This window comes from Eleutherodactylus coqui, chromosome 2, assembly GCF_035609145.1.
Source record: "Eleutherodactylus coqui strain aEleCoq1 chromosome 2, aEleCoq1.hap1, whole genome shotgun sequence".
Lineage (NCBI taxonomy): Eukaryota > Metazoa > Chordata > Amphibia > Anura > Eleutherodactylidae > Eleutherodactylus > Eleutherodactylus coqui.
This window is the reverse complement of record NC_089838.1, coordinates 156,316,753-156,335,779: the sequence shown is the minus strand read 5'-3', so window position 1 is coordinate 156,335,779 and position 19,027 is coordinate 156,316,753. Positions and strand designations below refer to the sequence as shown.

Below are 19,027 nucleotides of genomic sequence, written 5' to 3'. Positions count from 1 at the left end.
CCACATTTGTTACATGCTGACTTTTAGTGGATTTTTCCATATACCAAAGTGGAGTTCACCCTTTGCATCGCCAAGTTTTCAAGAATTAACATATATTCATAATATTTGGTATGTATGATGTAAATATGTATGTACAGTATATTTGAAGTATAATGTTAACAGCAAAATGCCCTTATTATATATACCTTTCAAATATTTCCTTTTCTGTAAACAGATCAAGATAACTGAATGGAGAATCCAATAAATAGAGATCAGCATCTTTGTAGACGGCTCTAGAAAAAAGAAATACATTGTTTCAATTGATTCATCAACTGCAGGTCATGCAAATTCTGTGAGCTCATACTAAACTATTGAGTGTGGAATTACATGCAATCATCATGCTTAAAGACGCTGGCCATTATGTTTTTCAGCTCTCAATCTGTACATTAATTCCATAGGTTCAAGGCCCTTTTTAATCTTTTCATTTCCGTATTTTCCTCCCCACTTTCAAAAATCATAACTCTTCTATATTTCCATCAATTTAACTGTCTAAAGGCTTTTTTGTGGAACGAGTTGTATTTTTCAATGATACTATTGAATGTACAATCAATATGTATTGAAAAACTTTAAAAAATTTCAAAGTGGAGTGAAATGGGGAAAAAATGCAATTGTGCAATCTTTGTGGGGTCTTGTTTTTATGGCATACACGCTGTACTTAAAAATGACATGATAACTTTATTCTCTATGCCAGTACAATTACGAATATGCCAATTTATTTGGGTCTGTTTTAACTGTACTACTTTTAAAAAATAAAGCATCTTTAAAAAATAAAAAAAAATATAATATATATTTCCTGCGGCCAATACAGTTATGTGTAGGCTCACATTTTGCAGGACAACCCATGGTTTTTATTTGTACCATTTTGGAGTACATACAACTTTTTTGATTGCTTTTTATTATATTTATTCTTTCAGACAGGGTAACCAAAAAAGAACAATTCTGGTGTTGCGCATTTTATTTTTCAGGCAACCTTCACTGTGCACAGTAAATAATGTTTTATTTTGATAGATTGGACTTTTATGGACGCGGCAATAACAAATATGCTTTTGTTTTTTTAATTTTCCGTTTTTAATTATAAATATGGGAACATTTTTTTAACTTTTCCTACGTTTTATTTTTTTCTAATAACTATTAAAACTTTTATTTTTACTTATTTTTACTTTTTTTTTTTAGTCCCCATAGGGGAGTTGAACTTGCGATTAAACAGTAGTATAATCATGGTATAGTAGTAGTACTGTAGTATTCCATTATATCATATTTTGACAGGAAATCTATCAAGGTGTGCCACATTCATTCATTCTTGGCAGCCCTGCAAAAAGCTCCCAGTTACCATGGCAACTGAACAGCAGCTCACAAATTCGTCGCTGATTGCGGCTGTTGCTGGCAGGTGTCAGCTGTCAGAAACAACCAACACCCACCCTGTATGCAGCAGGATCAACTCTTGATCCCAGTCGATACTAATCCCGATGTACATGTACACCCAAAAAGTGTCAAAGGGTTAAAATTAACTTATCTATTCTAAATAGCACCTGTTCAATGCCTCGACAGCGCATCACATGGGGTCTTCTGGCCCCAGTAATATCCCATATACAGGTCACACGGGCAGGTATTTCATAGGCTCAGCACTGTATGCGAGATGTCATCGGAAACGTTCTGTTTCAGGGGCAGGGGACTGGCTACAGTGATCCCACGGGTAAACAGGCATTTCACCACTGAAGCCAATATAAAAAAGGACAGTGGGAGCAGTGGGCGATGTATAAGGTAAGTAGTATGTTTTTTACTATTTTATGTGATTTCCCCTACTGCCACAATGTTTAAAGACGTCTGACAACCCCTTTAATGCCAGGGGTAGGCTGTTCAGTTGCAGAGTCCAGTCAGAAATGGATCTCCTAACTAGAATTACAGTGAGTGACTCCTGTATACCTTTTCTTTATCAGTAGGAAAAGCCCCATTATATCTAAAGAGTGTAACTGTATACCCCATTTTTTGTTCTCCTGTTGCCGACAGAAGCCATGACGCAATACTGGATCCATCATACAACAGACATAAATTGTGCCCTAGCACCCTTCAATAGGCCACTATAACTTATAATAGTGGACCACCATTGGAGTCCGAGGTAACCGGCATGTTGAACAGAAAGTAGCGCTGCATGCTGTAGGAACTACCATTGGCAATCTGAGAAAAGCCCTATTTTGTTAACATTTATAACTAATCGCTTCCTTGGTGGTACTCAGTTGAAATGTTTGGTAACTACGGGGTACTTGACTTGAAAAGTTTGAGAACTACTGAACTAGACCAGGTCTTGTAGAGCTAACCTAAGCATTTTGTTAGATAAGAGCTTCAGTAATGGAACTATACCATAGCTTAGGAGTCCCATTACACACGTGTGACAGATAGAAAAGAATGAAGCACCAGTCTCAGCTTAGAGTACAACAAATTCTAGTACAACTTTGGCACAACATATAACAGTTGTACTCTAACAGAACTGGAACCCTAGCAATCATGTAACTGTTGAGAAACCTTTCCTATTCACTATTCATTTTATGATCTCAGGGAAAAGTTGTAGGACTTGAACTGTGCAACAGTTGTATCATTCAATTAGAGCTATATGACTGGTCTCCAGATGGAACTGCAAAACAAGCTGCAGTCTAGCCGTATGATGCATCTCAGTCTTGTTTTTAAAAGTAAGATCTCACACTTAGGACTTATTCACACTAACAGTATTTTTGCGTAGGGTTTGTGCGATGCGATGCACACAAAACTCGCGCGAACATGAAATCTATTCTTTTAAATGGATTATTTCATACTAGCATTCCATGGTCTATCTTTGGGCGTTCTCTCAGAATACCTCGCCAATTGCGTTCAATGGGACCTTAAAAGCCATCAAACGCGATGTGCATGCAAGGTCAATATGATGTTTCCCATTGAAGTCAATGGGAAACACTTGCAATCCTTTCATGTGGGTGAAACATGCACATGATGATCGCAGTTTCACCCTAGTCCACCATCAGGGCTATGGGTCTGGCTCTCCTTTTTTTTGCATCTATCTAGAAGTCTGCAGGCTGGCTATTGTGCCAATGTGTGGGAAAGGAATACAGGTACACAGGAATATAGGCTCCTACTATGCTACTGCATAAGGGCTACTACAATACCAATAAAGAAAAATCTAGCTAGTGAACCCCGAATTGAAGAAATGCTAACTAGTTAGTGCAGAGCGCTGATCTTGAATAATCTATCGATAGCAATATAGACCATCATCTTGGCTTACTGTATACTAGTGGACCATTTTGGTCACTATCGGTGATGTCCAGGTGATAAGTGATAGTCAGTAGCTGTGCAAGATAGGTTGACAAATATTGGTCATACCTATTGCAATAATAGGGAGCCTACTAGATAGAACACTGCGTCCTGACCTGGGCCCTTATGCATCTAAACAATTTTTGGCCTCTAATTATTCCCTGATTCTCTGTTAATCATGCCGTAACCTGCATTGCTCACCTGATCAGATATTCATCATCTGATCACTTATTCTAGGGAAGCAGTTCCATGAGTGCAGGTTGAACAGGAACTACTTCCATACGTACACAGCAGACCTGTGGGGGAGTTGTACACTCAGACACCATTTATACATAACCAGTGTCTATTATTAGAAAGAGGGTAATATACAGATAGTCCCCGACTTGCGAACATTCGAGTTACGAACTTCGCAAGTTGCGAACAATCTGTCCTGCACAGTATGATGTAATGCTATGGTATTACATCATACTGTGCAGGGATCGGACAGGCTTCTATTAAGTCTGATAGAAGCCTGTCCAGTCAGATCGCGGGATTCGCTGTGCGCGTGATAGGCACTCTGCATACGCAGCCCTGGTGCCTTTCGGAAGCCCCCCGTCTGCCTAGCAACCGCACAGCGTCTTGCCGCAGACACCTCTGACAGCGGTATTTAAAGTGTTAACAGTTCCGACAAGCTGTGCGGCTCGTTGGAACTGCTGCCGCCGGGTGTCCGCTGTAAGAACAGCCTGTACCCGATGTTGTATGGAGCAGGATCCACCCACGATCCCGCTCCATACAAACATTTGTAAGGACATACGAACAAATGTACTTGCAAACAGGTTCCCGGAACGGAACCTGGTCGCAGGTAGGGGACCAATTGTACTCTCTGATTTGATTCTGGATTTGTTACCAGTTCCTATATTTCTGATGAACCACCATATTGGTGGGGAAATGTGTTGAATGGGGAAATTGGGGCACTATAAATTAAGAACTATAATAATAAAAACGTATCCCCTCTTTTATGAAGTATGAACTGAAACAGAATGTACTTTTTACACTATATCAAAGAAACTAGAACCGTGTTAAATCTCTGGAACATCTAAATAGAACAAAGCTATTTTACTCTGTAAGCTTCTCTTTGAGATTACTGAGACAATTGGGTGGAGACATACGTTTTTTGGTACGCACGGTGTCATCTTGGTCGTACTTATACCTGGCCACTTTGAAAAAGAACGTTATATATGAGCATAATATCTATGCCATGACTGTCTGAGTCTATATGTGTGTGTCTCGTATGGCTGACACCCTGTATTTTTTCCCCTCTAACATGGTGGATGCAATAGTTTTTTGTGCCCTAGGTTTTTTATGAATTATAATAAAGACTTTAGGTTTTAGTTAATAATGTCTATTATGTGAAGGGCTTTGTTTAATTATAGACTGATTTCGCCTCTGTGATTTGATTCCGTTTCACAGGAGTGATGCGATACATTTTTGAATCAAAAAAGCTTTGCATCACTTTGGCAAGTGCGATATTGAGATGAGTTTATTGCATAGATATCGTGTTTGCCCATGTAAATGAAGCCTTATAAAGTATTTTTTCACTCTGAATTGAGGGTTCCGTTTATTAAAAGGGTTGCCCAGTTTAGAAAACCCATTTGCATAAACCCTATTAGGGTAATGATTTGCTATTTGCCAAAGCCAAACGACATTTCTCTGTGCTTGTTCTTTTAGACCTGTCTTCTGCCTTTAACACCACTGACCATTCCACATTGTTACAAATTCTTTGATCTCTTTGCATTAAAAACTTGGTTTTCTCCTGGATTTCGGAACACCAAGCATTAGTGTCTCTCACTTGCACACCACCTCCTCACCTCTTCAGAACACTGCACAAGCTGCATTAACTCTGTTACCACAAGAATATCAACAGCTTCTACTCTTACAGGGAGATTATTTGAAACAGTCTGTCTCTCGACCTTATGTTTATTGTACTTGTTTCTGTCTTGCTATGTACAGTATAGAGTGAAGCGATGCTTGCCTCCTTACAATGTAGCTCCTTACAGCCATTTGCAGGAGCAGCCCAATGGCCACTGGAACTACAGTGGACCAGCCCGGAGGTGTAACAAGCTGCAGGGGAGGGAGTCAGTGTTAAGCAGGACATCCAATGGATTGCTAGAGAACATGGTTGTGGAACGTTCCTGATTCTGCATTAGCCAGCAGCTGTCAAAGCCAGTACCAGAACACAATAAACATTAGTGAGGCCGGCCTTGTTAAAGACAGCACCCCAGAATTACTGATGCTTTAAAATAAATGATTCTATGTTGATTCAAAGTCTTACCTTGCTAGGGATATTCTTGCCCGCTGACCTCCACTAAGTGTTATTCCTCCTTCCCCTAGAACAGTATTATCTTTTTCTGGAAACTTTCCAATGTCCTACAACAACAAATGGGCATGACAACATTTAAGGATCTATAATGTACAGAAGTATTACAGTGTATTATATCAGTGATCAGGAGATCACATGTTCGAGTCCATTTCTAGGTCATAGTTAAATGACCATAGTTAAAAAAAAGGTAAAAATATTCTAAGTAGGAAAGAAATCAACTTTTACAAATATGCTTTTACCATTTAGAAAGAGTTTGATTCCACATAGCTACATTTTATAATGGGTTTCTCACAGGCCACATAGATGACAGCCATTTTTTTTATTTCCTGAAGAATGACTTTAACATAGACCAGACATACAAAATATATGCAGCTCTCCACCCGATTACTATATCAGATCATGCCTTCGTCTCCCTAATCTTGGAGGAATTCCTACCCCATAAAACCATCAAGTCCTGTTTGTTTCCTTCCTATTTGTATAACACTGAAGTCTTTACAACTTATTTAAAAGACACATTAGGCTAACTTTGTCCATGACAACTTATCACATTGGGTTGATATTACGCTTTTTTAGATAGTTTTTTCAAGGTTTCAGTCCAAGCACATTCAATCCAAAACATATATTTCAGATGGGGCAATGGATTGGGCTGTCTATTAACCCAACTCATCCGCCCTTAAGTGACCTGTTGTACTATCCTTGAAATTAAGAGATCCTCTCATTCATCACCCTTCCACCAATCCAAATAGAATTGAATCTATCCTTACTGAATATTACAAGGATCTCTGTAGAGCAACTCAGATTAATATGGAAGTAATTGAAAATTATATGGCTCCCTGGTTTCACAGCACATCAAAGGGATTTATTGGAGGCAAACATTACTAAGGAGATACAATAGGCTATATCTACATCCCACACAGGCAAAACACCAGGGTCTGACTGCTTCACAGCTTAATACTTTAAGCTTCTTTAACCTGATATGATTCCCTCCCTCACGCCTGTTTACAGTGCTATGTACAAACAAAATATCAGTGTAGATGCATTTATGGATTCTAAAACAATCCTACTCTTTAACCCCCCCCCCCAGTCTTACAGACTGATCTCTTTACTTAACCAAGATTATACATTTCTTCCAAAATACTATCCAACAGGTTATGTATCACTTATTCTCCCTCCACTTGTCAACCCTTTCCAACCATGTTTTCTTATTAATCTTTACTCTACTTAGAATATTCACAAAGCTGTAGTGGCCACGATAGTGGTGAGAGCACCACATCCAATAGTCTTGTAGCCTTTTCTATTTGCCACTCTGACATGGAAGGGGTTCAATTTAACTTTTGTAAATAACATACTATATACAAAAGAACAAACATCTACTTCCTTCCTGATCAATGTTAGACAAACACCTTCAATTGATCTATTTAGAGGCACTAGACAGGATAACCCCCTCTCACCAGTGCTTTTTAACCTGTTCATAGATCCAGTACTCTATTATTTAGAAACCACACCAAGTTTTACAGGCACTAACTCAGGCATCAGTGAGCTACATGTGGGGGCTTTCGCAGATTACGGCTTGTTAATGATTTCTGACCTTGAGCATCACTTAACATTCTTCGTGGTTATTCTCTGAACTTAGATAAATAAGTGACCCTATTCCTTAAAGGCTCAATTAGACCCCTATGGTCACTGCCCCCTCCCCCCTTTCAAATGGTGTACTAAAGCTACACTTACCTGGGAGTAGAAATCACCCACACCCCTAATCAACTTTACTGGTATAATATCTCCAAATGTATTGCCAATTAAGAAACCACTATGTGAGATTGGAAAAATGTACATTATTGTTTGTGGGAAAGGCTAATATTATTAAGGTGGTCAAATTTCCGAGATTGCTCTATCCATTACAATCTCTCCCAATTTATCTGCACCCAAAAGATGAAAAACTGGCTATTTTTATTTAGGGAACATAATATTTGAGGGAAATAAAAGGCCAAAATGCCATTCCATATTTTACAGCAACCTAAAATAAATGAGGGTTTCAACTTCCCCAACAACAGACATTACAATCTGCCAGCCCTAGCAAGATATATGTATCAGCAGTGGGATACATTCCTTCTTCAGTCTCAACAGATACAATTCTTGATGAATCATTCTACCCACATATTGCCTTGCCAAATCTCCTTCACACCTCATGTTCTGGCTTAAATGAAGTTGTTGTTGTTGTTAGCCGTTTAGTCGTTCACGACCCTCGGTGACCCTAAAGGCGAGCTCCCTCAATGTGCTAATCCACTCCTCATGACAATGTAACATGTGTGGCATAAAATTAGGAGCTCTGCTCCACATCTGAGGTTGAATTTAGGCGTGGGAATGTAAAATTGGGCAACCAGGATCGCATCTTGGGGATCTCTGGGTGCTCAGGCGGTCATTACCCATATATATTAACCCTTTCCAATCCACTGTCTGACTTCTTCCAACATTCTGATTGAAGCCTGTGCAGCTCCGATGTCAGAAAACGTCCGGCAGGGTATTCTTACTGTATATTGCTGGCCGTTCAGTTGTCGGGGGCCTCTACAGCATGTCACATACTGCAGTACTGGCTCTAGCCAGCAGATGGCGCCATTGTAAAATGTCAGAAAGAGAAAACCCCCTAGCAAACCCTGAATACAAAATTGGATTGCAAAGGGTTAAGAGATATATGACTAACACTTCCATCTTTCTGGATTTTTTACATCCAATTCTGGAAAGACTAAAGTGTAGAGTCATAGTAATAAAGATTTAGTTTTTTGGGTACTTTTTCTGTGAATGGGCTTTCTAGTACTTCAATTTCCCTCTGCCCCAGTGAATCATTTGCATCTTTCAAGCAATCATTCTGTATTCTCGCAACGCCAATGTACCTAGACATCGCTTTCAAGATCATGCCCAGGTCATACCTTAACCAAAAACAGGGTTTTACTCCTCCTCTAATTTATTCAGATGTAGGTAATTAAATGCTTCCCGCTATCATGGTTTGTATAGCTGTCCCCATATACAAACCTTCTAGTTGCGAACCCACACCTTTGTTTCCCAACATCTAGTCCAACAAGCCCCGTTCAGTTCGGACTGCACCAACCTTAGTTCTGCTCATAGAGAGGAGACCAGCCTCATTAGTAATGATTTTCATATCCTGTCTAACACGATGCAGCTTGGAAATCTATTCACCAAGTCTGGAAACAACTCCAACCATCTTCCTTCATGTTATTCCTGGACAAATTGTTCTTTATAATAAAAATGGACGAAGTTGAAGCAGCACAAAATAAGAAGTCGAAAGCTAAGAATTTTTTTGCTATATGGAGCACCTAGGCTGGACCCTCTCCCATCATACCTCCTCTCCCACTTTCAAGTTAGATATGCGCCCACTAACCTAGAATTTTAAACTGAGACCTTGCCACCTAAACTTTTTGGGGAATGTAATCCGGGAACTATAATAGGAGGCCCAGTGGTTTAATATACAGTATGTTACATTAGCAACTAATTAATGTTTATGTTACCCTCTGTTTCTGGTATTGATATAGTGCAAATGAAGTTCACCGTGTTCCTGCCCTCCCATGTGATCATGTCTATTTATTAAATACATCACTAGATTTATTCCATTATTGCCTGAGGAAGACCCTGTAAGATCCGAAAGCTCGCTATATCATCATATATTTTTGTTAGCCATTAAAAGGTATCATATCTACAAGATTACTTGGTTTCTCTTACTGAGAATGATCACATTTTGCTCTACTGGCTAACACCGTACCAAACTTTTTTTTTCGTTGAGCAGACAAACACCACTGAGTTTATAATAGAGCAATGTACAGTCTAGTCACAAGGCCCTATACAAATTGCAGCATGTTGTTTTCACATGCCATTAAAGTGACTAGTTACTAATGCCTTACCTGTCACTTATTTCAAAGTATATCCCTGTTACAGGAGAGAAGTAATTGCCACATGCTGGGAACTCCATGCCTTAAATACTGATTCTTTTCACTATTGTTCTAGAGAACATAAAGGTCAACTTGCCCTTCTCTCACAGGGACTAATAGCTGATATACTTTTCATGCTGTTAAATAACAAACCTCCATGGTGGCATCTGATTTAATTTATTATACTCCCATACCTGAGTAAACACATAACAGCATTCCTAAAGAATAAAAATGACACCCAGAAGCGGTTCATCTGGATGACTAATATAAGCACATGGAGCTAGAAAAATGATAAGAGTTCATGTAATGCTCTGAGTTATGTGGGAGCAGAAAACCCACACCATCTGTACATCACGATGATACTATATATACATGTATACAAGCAAATGCACCAAAAAACAGGTGTGCTCTCATAGCAAATCTACCCAATATGTACCACTTTGCAACTAGCAAGAACTGAGTGACAAACCCTGTGAGAGCTGTAATGTCATCTTCACCCAGTTTTCGGAGAAAAAGATGAGTTCTAACTATATAGACTGACAGAAGTGAGCAGCACAAAGATATACAGTACAGTATATTTAATGGTGCTTATCTTTAGACTAAATGTTTTTTAGGGTCTCGAACTGAAAATATAGAACACAACACGGAATATATATCATGTAATATATAGTACATGATGCCTGTTATTCTAGAGAAAATGTCCAAAAAATACAGCTACCATGACATATGCTTTACACATTACTGTGTTATATTGTCATTATTTACTAAAGGTCCTTGTCCTTTTATATGGATAATCTGCCCGTGCCTACAACCACTGACCGCCATGTACACTTCCATTATCTGCCCAATGGGGATGACCATTCGTTCACATGGTCAATGGTCCTCATACAGCTGTCATTAACAGCTGCACATCTCCCAATTGCACAGGGAGACAGTGAGCGTTTTTATGCTTACCCGAATGACACAATCAGACGATGAAGGAACATTTCCTCACTCGTCAGCTGATCATTCGTCCATTTATACGGCCCAATTGTCAGGCAAACAAGTGATTGTCAAAACATTCGGCCCCAATGATTGGCCCATGTAAAAGGACTTTGAGCCATAGAAAGTTCAAAGCTAAGAAAAAGTAATTTAATCAGAAATGAGACTGGCGGCCTGCATCAGTAAGAAAAGGAAGGGCTGGCAAAGGTGATAACACAGTATATAAAAAATATTTCACCAGAATTCTAAACACTACACAAACATAGTACTAGGATTTACAAACTGCAAATAAACTGCTTTATGAGCAGATTAGGGAAGTTTAATGAATAACAGTAAATATTTGTGCTCGGCACACAAGTGTTACATACTGGGACTGCTTTAATTGTTCAGCAGACTGTTTCACAACACAAATATACTTTGTAAGATAAGAGTTCGCTTTACACAGTATAAATCGTTGTTGATTATTATGGTTTTATTGCCTTCAGTAATTTAATAGAAACATAACATCAACTCACTGAATGCCTCAAGATATGACAATAGTCTATCCCCGTAACTTAGGGCGGTTTTACAAGGTCGATCATCTACCCGAGGTAACAAGCGTAGCATGACATTGAGCTTGGCAGTTGGCCCTCCTTTATAATGATTACATGGGCAATAATTTGTAGTATAGGGACTAAGGATTGTTACTACCATCGTGTCTCCCCATTTTGAATTCATTTGCCGCCAGCACATCTCCACGTCTACAGGTGCCGCCGTTCAATGAGCATTCTTATGCTTGCATTAGTGACCCAGTGACCCAGTGTTTGCTTGTTTATTAGCGGATCATGGGCTTTTTCACATGCCTAGATAACCGGGAAAATATATGTTCATATGAACATTTATGCCTGATCATCAGGCATGTAAAAGGGGCTTCACTCCGTTAAATGATACAGGGATCAACAAACATAAGATATGGGGAATTGCTTAGAAATGTCTTCACAGATGTGCAATCAAAAGTCACTACTGATTTTCTGATTTGCTTAATTTGGGGTTCTAAAGATGCACAATTCGGCCTTTACTCAGAATCTCAAAATTAATATTAGCCCTGTCTCTATTGAGATGCAGCAGCAGAACGGGGACAGGCTGATGGTATGTGGGGGAACTCTGATAACTGGGAAACAGGGAACAAGGGGGTGTAAGGCTGGGTTGTACATATGGTGCAGAACTATGCTGTATATATGAGGGAGAGAACTGTGGAGTATATGTGAAGGAACAGCTTAGCTGTACTTATGGGGGTTTAAACAGTACATGGGGGCTGTGCTGACTAGGGAGGAGTGAAACCCCATGCTCTATTTCCATATAACTCCAAAGTTTATAGCACATTCTTTCACATAAGTGAATTGCATGCACAGTGATTCCTTAATATGCATTGATATACATATTACATCCATGGAAAATAAAAAAAAGTTATGGCTTTTGAAAAGTGGAGATGAAAATCCCCCAAATATCATTGCATCCTCAACGCCAAAATAAGCCATGTCATTAAGGGGTTAACTATAATGGGATCATTCGGGTTTCCAGTATGCTGGCCTGCATTTTCCGGACAAAATAGTGCAGCATGCTGCTTTATTGTGTCTAGGATTTTATGCCAGATCTACGCCAGAGACTCTAAACAGAACCCCAGACACAGTGTGAACATAGTCTTAGCTTGTTTAGAAAGCAACAAGAAAATCAAGATTAAAATACAAAATTGCTAAAAGTTTGGAAATTTTAGACTATATTGCCAGCCATACTCTGTAAAGATATTTTGACCCTTTAGAGTTGCCCTGAAGCCATCCAGGAAATGGAAATCACTTTTATCTATCAGTTTGTGGATCCTTCCAGACAAGTGCAGTACTGTGCAAACGTTTTAGGCAACAGGAAAAAAATACTGCAAAGTAAAGGTCCATTTACACGCAAAGATCATCCCTCAGAATTCATTCAAAAGATAGGATGACTGACAGTTTTAGCAATCCTTTTGCATAAGCTGCTAATGGGCACTAATGCCCATTAGCAGGTTATTATGTTCATTTGCATGTAAACGAGCCTCCGGAGAAGTCTTTTCTCTGCATACAGCTCTGCCATGGGACTGCAAGCTGAATACAATGTAAACAGCACTCCCGTGGAGAACACAGAATGCGGTCCCTGGTATGAGCTCTCTGGCCGAACAATGGATTTTATGTTCACCTAAAAATCATCATTCCGCCAAAAAGTAAAAGATGGTAGCATTTTCACGCAACGATTATCACTCAAAGGACATAGTTTGAGTGAATTTTGAGCAGTAATCGTTGTGTGTAAATTTACCTTAAGAATGCTTTCAAAGATACACCAGACAAGAATACAAACTAAATATTGGAGTTTGAGGCCAGATAGTCAAAACAAAGGCCCAAACGAAATTGGCGTAAAAAAAGCTCAAAAATTGCTGCCCTTTTAGAAGGTAAAAAAAACTTTTATTCATATGCTTTAAAACGATCAAACATCTACCGGTATTAATTAATTGATTTTCAATAGTGTCCCTATTTGGTGTTTTTTAAGCATATGATTAAAAGTTTTACCTTGTATAAGGGTGTCCATTTTTGAAGTTTAACTCTGCATTCAAAAATAGAAATGTTAATAGTTTATTTTTGTCAGTTAACAAAAGTAGCAAAAGTTAGCAAAGTTAAGGAAGAAAAGAGAAATGTAATTCAAATCAGTATTTGTTATGACCACCCTTTGCCTGACGAGCACAATCAATTCTTCTAGGTACACTTGAACACAGTTTTTGCAGGAACTCAGCAGGGAGGTTGTTCCAAACATCTTGGAGAACTAACCAATGATCTTCTGTGGATGTAGGCTTGCTCAAATCCTTATGTCTCTTCATGGAATCCCAGACAGACTGGATGATGCTGAGATCAGGGCTCTGTGGGGGCCAGATCATCACTACCAAGACTCCTTGTTCTTCTTTACACTATGTATAGTTCTTAATGACTTTGGCTGTGTATCTGGGGTCATTGTGCTGCTGGAAAAAATTTGGAGCCACTCAGATGCCTCCCTGATAGTATTGCATTATGGATAAGTATCTGCCTGCATTTATCAGAATTGAGGACACCATTAAGCCTGACCAAATCCCCAACTTCATTTGCTGAAATGTAGCCCTCAAACATGCAAAGAACCGCAACAATGCTTCACTGTTGCCTAAAGATACTCATTATTGTACCACTCTCCAGCCCTACGGGGAACAAACTGCCTTCTATTACAGCCAGATATTTCAAATTTTAAGTCATCAGTGCAGAGCACCTGCTGCCATTTTTCTGTGTCCCAGTTCCCATGTTTTCATGCATAGTTGAGTTGCCTGGCCTTTCTTCCTTGAAGATCACTTCTGGCCAGAATTCTCTGAACAGTACATGGGTGTACCAAATTTTTTTTGATTCTGGATTTTACTCTACTTTTTCTTGTTTTTTTTCTCTAAAAAAAAGAAACACTACATCTATGGTTCTCAGTGTTGTGTATTTCTTCAAAAGAGCTTGAACAGCAGATCTTAAAATCTTGATCTACTTTGAAATCTTTGCCTGGAAGAGACCCTGCATTTTGTTAATTGACAAAAATAAACTCCTACATGAAGTTTCATAATACCGCTGCAGACATGTATGGACGTATATTTAATATTACTAATGTTCTGGCAAGGACCTGCAAGTCCATCAGCTTGTTGGTTACCAGAACCTTATGTTTAAAGCATTCACATTTTGTAGCATTTTTTCCATACCTGCATAAACTTTTTGCATAGGTCTGTACTTTAATGGCTGGTTTCACAAGGTCACAGTTTGGACACATTTTACCCCCTATAGTCCTACTGCACAGAACTTAGGTCACAGTAGGGTTCTATGGTGATTAGAGATGAGCGAGCGTACTCGGAAAAGCACTACTCGCTCGAGTAATGTGCTTTATCCGAGTATCGCTGTGCTCGTCCCTGAAGATTCGGGTGCCGGCACGGAGCGGGGAGCTGCAGGGGAGAGTGGGGAGGAACGGAGGGGAGATCTTTCTCTCCCTCTCTCCCACCCGCTCTCCCCTGCTCCCCACTGCGACTCACCTGTCAGCCGCAGCGGCACCCGAATCTTCAGGGACGAGCACAGCGATACTCGGATAAAGCAAATTACTCGAGCAAGTAGTGCTTTTCCGAGTACGCTCGCTCATCTCTAATGGTGATCAAGTTTGGTTCAGTGATTCAGTAGAACCATGCGTTCAGCTGTGATAAGGAATCATTTTTGCATTCCTTCTTATGGCAGCAGTATCCCAAACTCAAAAGAGTACTATGGTGACCTAAGTTCTGTTAAGGAGAACTGCAGTTTGAGGCTATCTACGTTTTGCATCCATAGTATGAACATTAAAAATGGCTGTGTTAGTCTATCTTATAATCAAATGGATAAACCATGATCACCAGCACTTATTGTCAAAGATTTCTCCGGTAGTAAAAAAAGGAAGCTTTTCAGTTGCGGGAGAGAAGATCAGGGACATTTATCCTGCAATCAGAGTCATTTTTTTAAATGACGTTGCTAATATTTATCCTTTATGGCTAAAACTAATGTAAATATTTTGTATTTATACCTTACAATAATCTTCTCTATGCAAAAAGCGAACAACTGCACAACTTTAAAGAGTCACTCCGGTGATTTTTTAAATTCATTCATTGTGCAGCTATCTCCCAAATGTTATCTTGATTAGTTATTTCTATCTGAATCTCCCAGCCTCCTTCTCCTCAGATGGTCATGTGATCTCAGTTCTTACCAGATCCGATCTGCTTGAAGTTATGTGTTTGTTTTCTAATCAATTTCTCAGTCTGTGTGATGCTGTTACTCAGGGCCTATTTGCAGGTGGGCACAGTCATTCCTGTTACAGTTACTGATGATCACATAGCTCCTGTCACACAGTTATGATAGAGGAGATCACAGCTCATCCTCCTCATTGTATACTTATGGTCTGTAGCTTATTTAGAAGATAATAGGAGCTAATGATAAGTAAATTGTTCCCCTCTGCAAAAAGAAATGATAGACCTGTGCTGATGCTTAATGGGACAGATATGAAAGTGAAAACAAAATATTTTGGCATCATGAAATTGATTTTTGTTGATTAGGTGGCTGCACTGCCGGGAAGTGGATGGAATACACAGAGGAGACCTCCAGAGTGTGATAGGCAATCAGGTGAGAAGGGGCAGAGAAAGAAAAATATATGTTTTCGCAGGAGCGGCCCTTTAAATGAATGTAAAAGTGAAAGTTTCAAAATTACAAAATATGTGAAAAGTAGAAGATTCATTAAAGGGGTTGTCCCGCGCCGAAACGGGTTTTTTTTTTTTTCAACCCCCCCCCCCGTTCGGCGCGAGACAACCCCGATGCAGGGAAGTAAAGGAAGCTTACCGGAGCGCTTACCTTAATCCCCGCGCTCCGGTGACTTCAATACTTACCGCTGAAGATGGCCGCCGGGATCCTCTGTCTTCGTGGACCGCAGCTCTTCTGTGCGGTCCACTGCCGATTCCAGCCTCCTGATTGGCTGGAATCGGCACGTGACGGGGCGGAGCTACACGGAGCGGCTCTCTGGCACGAGCGGCTCCATAGAAGACTACAGAAGACCCGGACTGCGCAAGCGCGGCTAATTTGGCCATCGGAGGGCGAAAATTAGTCGGGCTCCATGGGAACGAGGACGCCAGCAACGGAGCAGGTAAGTAAAAAACTTTTTATAACTTCTGTATGGCTCATAATTAATGCACAATGTATATTACAAAGTGCATTATTATGGCCATACAGAAGTGTATAGACCCACTTGCTGCCTCGGGACAACCCCTTTAAGACCGATCCTAAAGATGAATGTGCACCTTTTAATGCCATATTGTTATTCTGTCCTGATTAATTTGCTAGAATATCTTCATCCTCAAATACCCTTGTGACTTATACACAGCCAAATTATAAAATTCATTGTGACTTTATCTACCTTTAGAGGAAGCTTAATCCATACTATTTTATTATTGAGCTCTATGCATAAGATGAGTGGAACACAATCGTAATGCAACTTGCGTTGCGTAGCAAACAGGCACACTGATACATTGTGTCTGTTTGCAAACTGTTGAGTGGATGCAGTGGTAACCAGCAGAATTGTGAATACAGCTCTAGGCTATAAGACAGATTCTACCTACTTTACATGTTATCAAAAGATACAAAATATCTACAAAGTCCCTTGAATTATTTGCGTAAGATTATAAGCACATCGATGCAAAACATAACTCAAAACAAAAAAGTCTGTTTTCATCAAAAAATGTTGTATAAACCGTGGATGTTTGTCCTTGTATGACATCATATGCTCCATGACGGATAGAGGATGCCCTATGCAAACACACCCTAAAAGAATTGGCAGCAGTGAGATACTCCGTACAAATTGGATTATTTTCTATGTTCAATGTGATTTTCCAGTAATGCTGTTTGTTATGACACATCAGATGTATTATTGTAATAACACAACTGTATCATTAGTGCACACATTACAGTACAGGTGACAACGTGTATTTCTAAATTATACTATTTAGGGGACGCTAATATTACAAAAGTACAAATACTAGTTATAGAAAATCCCGTTCTTTGACCGACACAATAAGATCACTCATAATTGCAATAGGCATACGGAACGTTTCTAAGAAGGGCAAGCTTAATCTCCATGATATCACTGTACATCATGAGGTGGCTTGCATTAAGGGACTTGTTATTTGTATAGCGCCAACTTAGTCCGCAGCACTTTCGGGTGATTTATCTTAGCAACCTCAGAAGGCTGAGTCAACCTTGAGCCAGCTACCTGAACCATGCAGGGATTGAACTTCAGGTCATGAGTGAGAGCTTAGGACTGCATACTGCTGCCTTAACACTCTGCGCCACACAAGGAAACTTGCAGCAGAGTTTGTCCCGGTGCCCAGCTGGTGACCCCCAATCACCTGTCCGGCGGCTTCTTCTGTACTACAGATGTGCCAGCCTGCGCTCCGGGACACATGTGCAGTACATAGGACACTGCACTGCGATGAAGCGGCTCCCGCGGCGATTCTGCAATGGTGATTGCAGAATGGCTGCAGGAGGGATGGGTTCCACTGACTTCAATGGAAGCCGGCTGTGCGTAGCCTGCACAAAATTTCTTCTCTGCAAGTGGAAAATCGCTATCGATTTCTGCTTGTGGGCAGGAAATCATGTGTTTACATAGCTTGCTATTGACTGGATTTGCTTGCGGAGCCCGGAGGTGGAATTCCGCTTCATACTCTGCAATGCAAATCCGTCCGTGGACAGGAGCCTTAAGACATTATTTATGATGCCATTTTAAAAAAATAATGATCTGGCAAACAACAAGGCGTCATGCAGATACATCAACAATGATTTCCTGAGAACCTTACTGCCAAAATAGGCTTGGTTCTTGAGGGCTCTTTCCCATGAGCGGATACATGGCGACGGTGTTTTTACGTTTTCATGCCTGCTCCGTAATAGCGCCTGAATGGGCATTTTTCCATGATCATGACCAGCGTTTTCTTGTCCATTCGCACGACCGCAAGCGTCATTTTTAGCTAAAAAATACGCTGCACCCCGGAAAACCTTCACTCTGTCAAAATCCTCGGTATGCCTTCCAGTGCCTATATAGACCTGTAAGCTTTTTGCAGCATTGGACGCTGACATTTCTCCCTCTCCCTTCTCTTTCCCTGCTCCTATAGGAGTCTATTGGACCCGCCGGCGTGTATTAGCCAAAACATAGTTCCAGAACTATGTTTTGGCTGAGCGTATGTGCGCCGGACGCGTATATGTTCTTTTTTACACACTGCCGGCATATTTATGTGTTGTATAATCACCCACGTGAACAAATGCATTGCGAATCAATGCTTCACATATATATACGCCCGGGCGTGAAAATGTGCCGTATATGCACTTATGGGAATAAAGCATAGCGGGTTAGTAACAGATACTCTAGCATCTCCCACTCTCCCAGAGTATCTTCTTAAGATGCTCTCAGTTCTTCATATCATGCTGCTGAAGTCTCACACAAGTGACAAATTTCAAGTTACAAGTCTACAAATAAAATGTGCCTAAACGCCTCCTTGTGACACTATAACTTGCCAACTGTGCTACAAGCATCTCATAAATAATCTTCCCATTTAGCCATTTTAGACATATTTGTATGTTCTTTTCAGTATGTATCTCTAAATTCCGGCAGTATCACTGTACAGCTTTTCAGTGCAAAGGACCATGCCTGAAACAAGTGCAAATTGACAATATACACAGTATCAAAGCGACAAGAGCTCATTTAGCTCCATTTATGTAATCATTGGCTCTGTATGGAGATGAGCGATTGTTAAAGTGATTGATTGACTAATACATTTTGATTGTCGTCAGAACACCCCTGCTTT

General features: G+C 40.1%; 1 protein-coding gene across 1 annotated transcript in view; it reads right to left on the bottom strand.

The window, feature by feature from the left end:
* Window positions 1-19,027, bottom strand: part of CFTR (CF transmembrane conductance regulator) — a 159,977-nt gene that overhangs the window by 69,955 nt on the left and 70,995 nt on the right. Inside the window, exons 12-13 of the mRNA XM_066591817.1 lie at window positions 5,648-5,742; window positions 186-272 (exon numbers count right to left, since the gene is read on the bottom strand). Coding sequence (XP_066447914.1) covers window positions 186-272; window positions 5,648-5,742 — 182 coding nt within the window. The remainder of the gene's footprint in view (window positions 1-185; window positions 273-5,647; window positions 5,743-19,027) is intronic.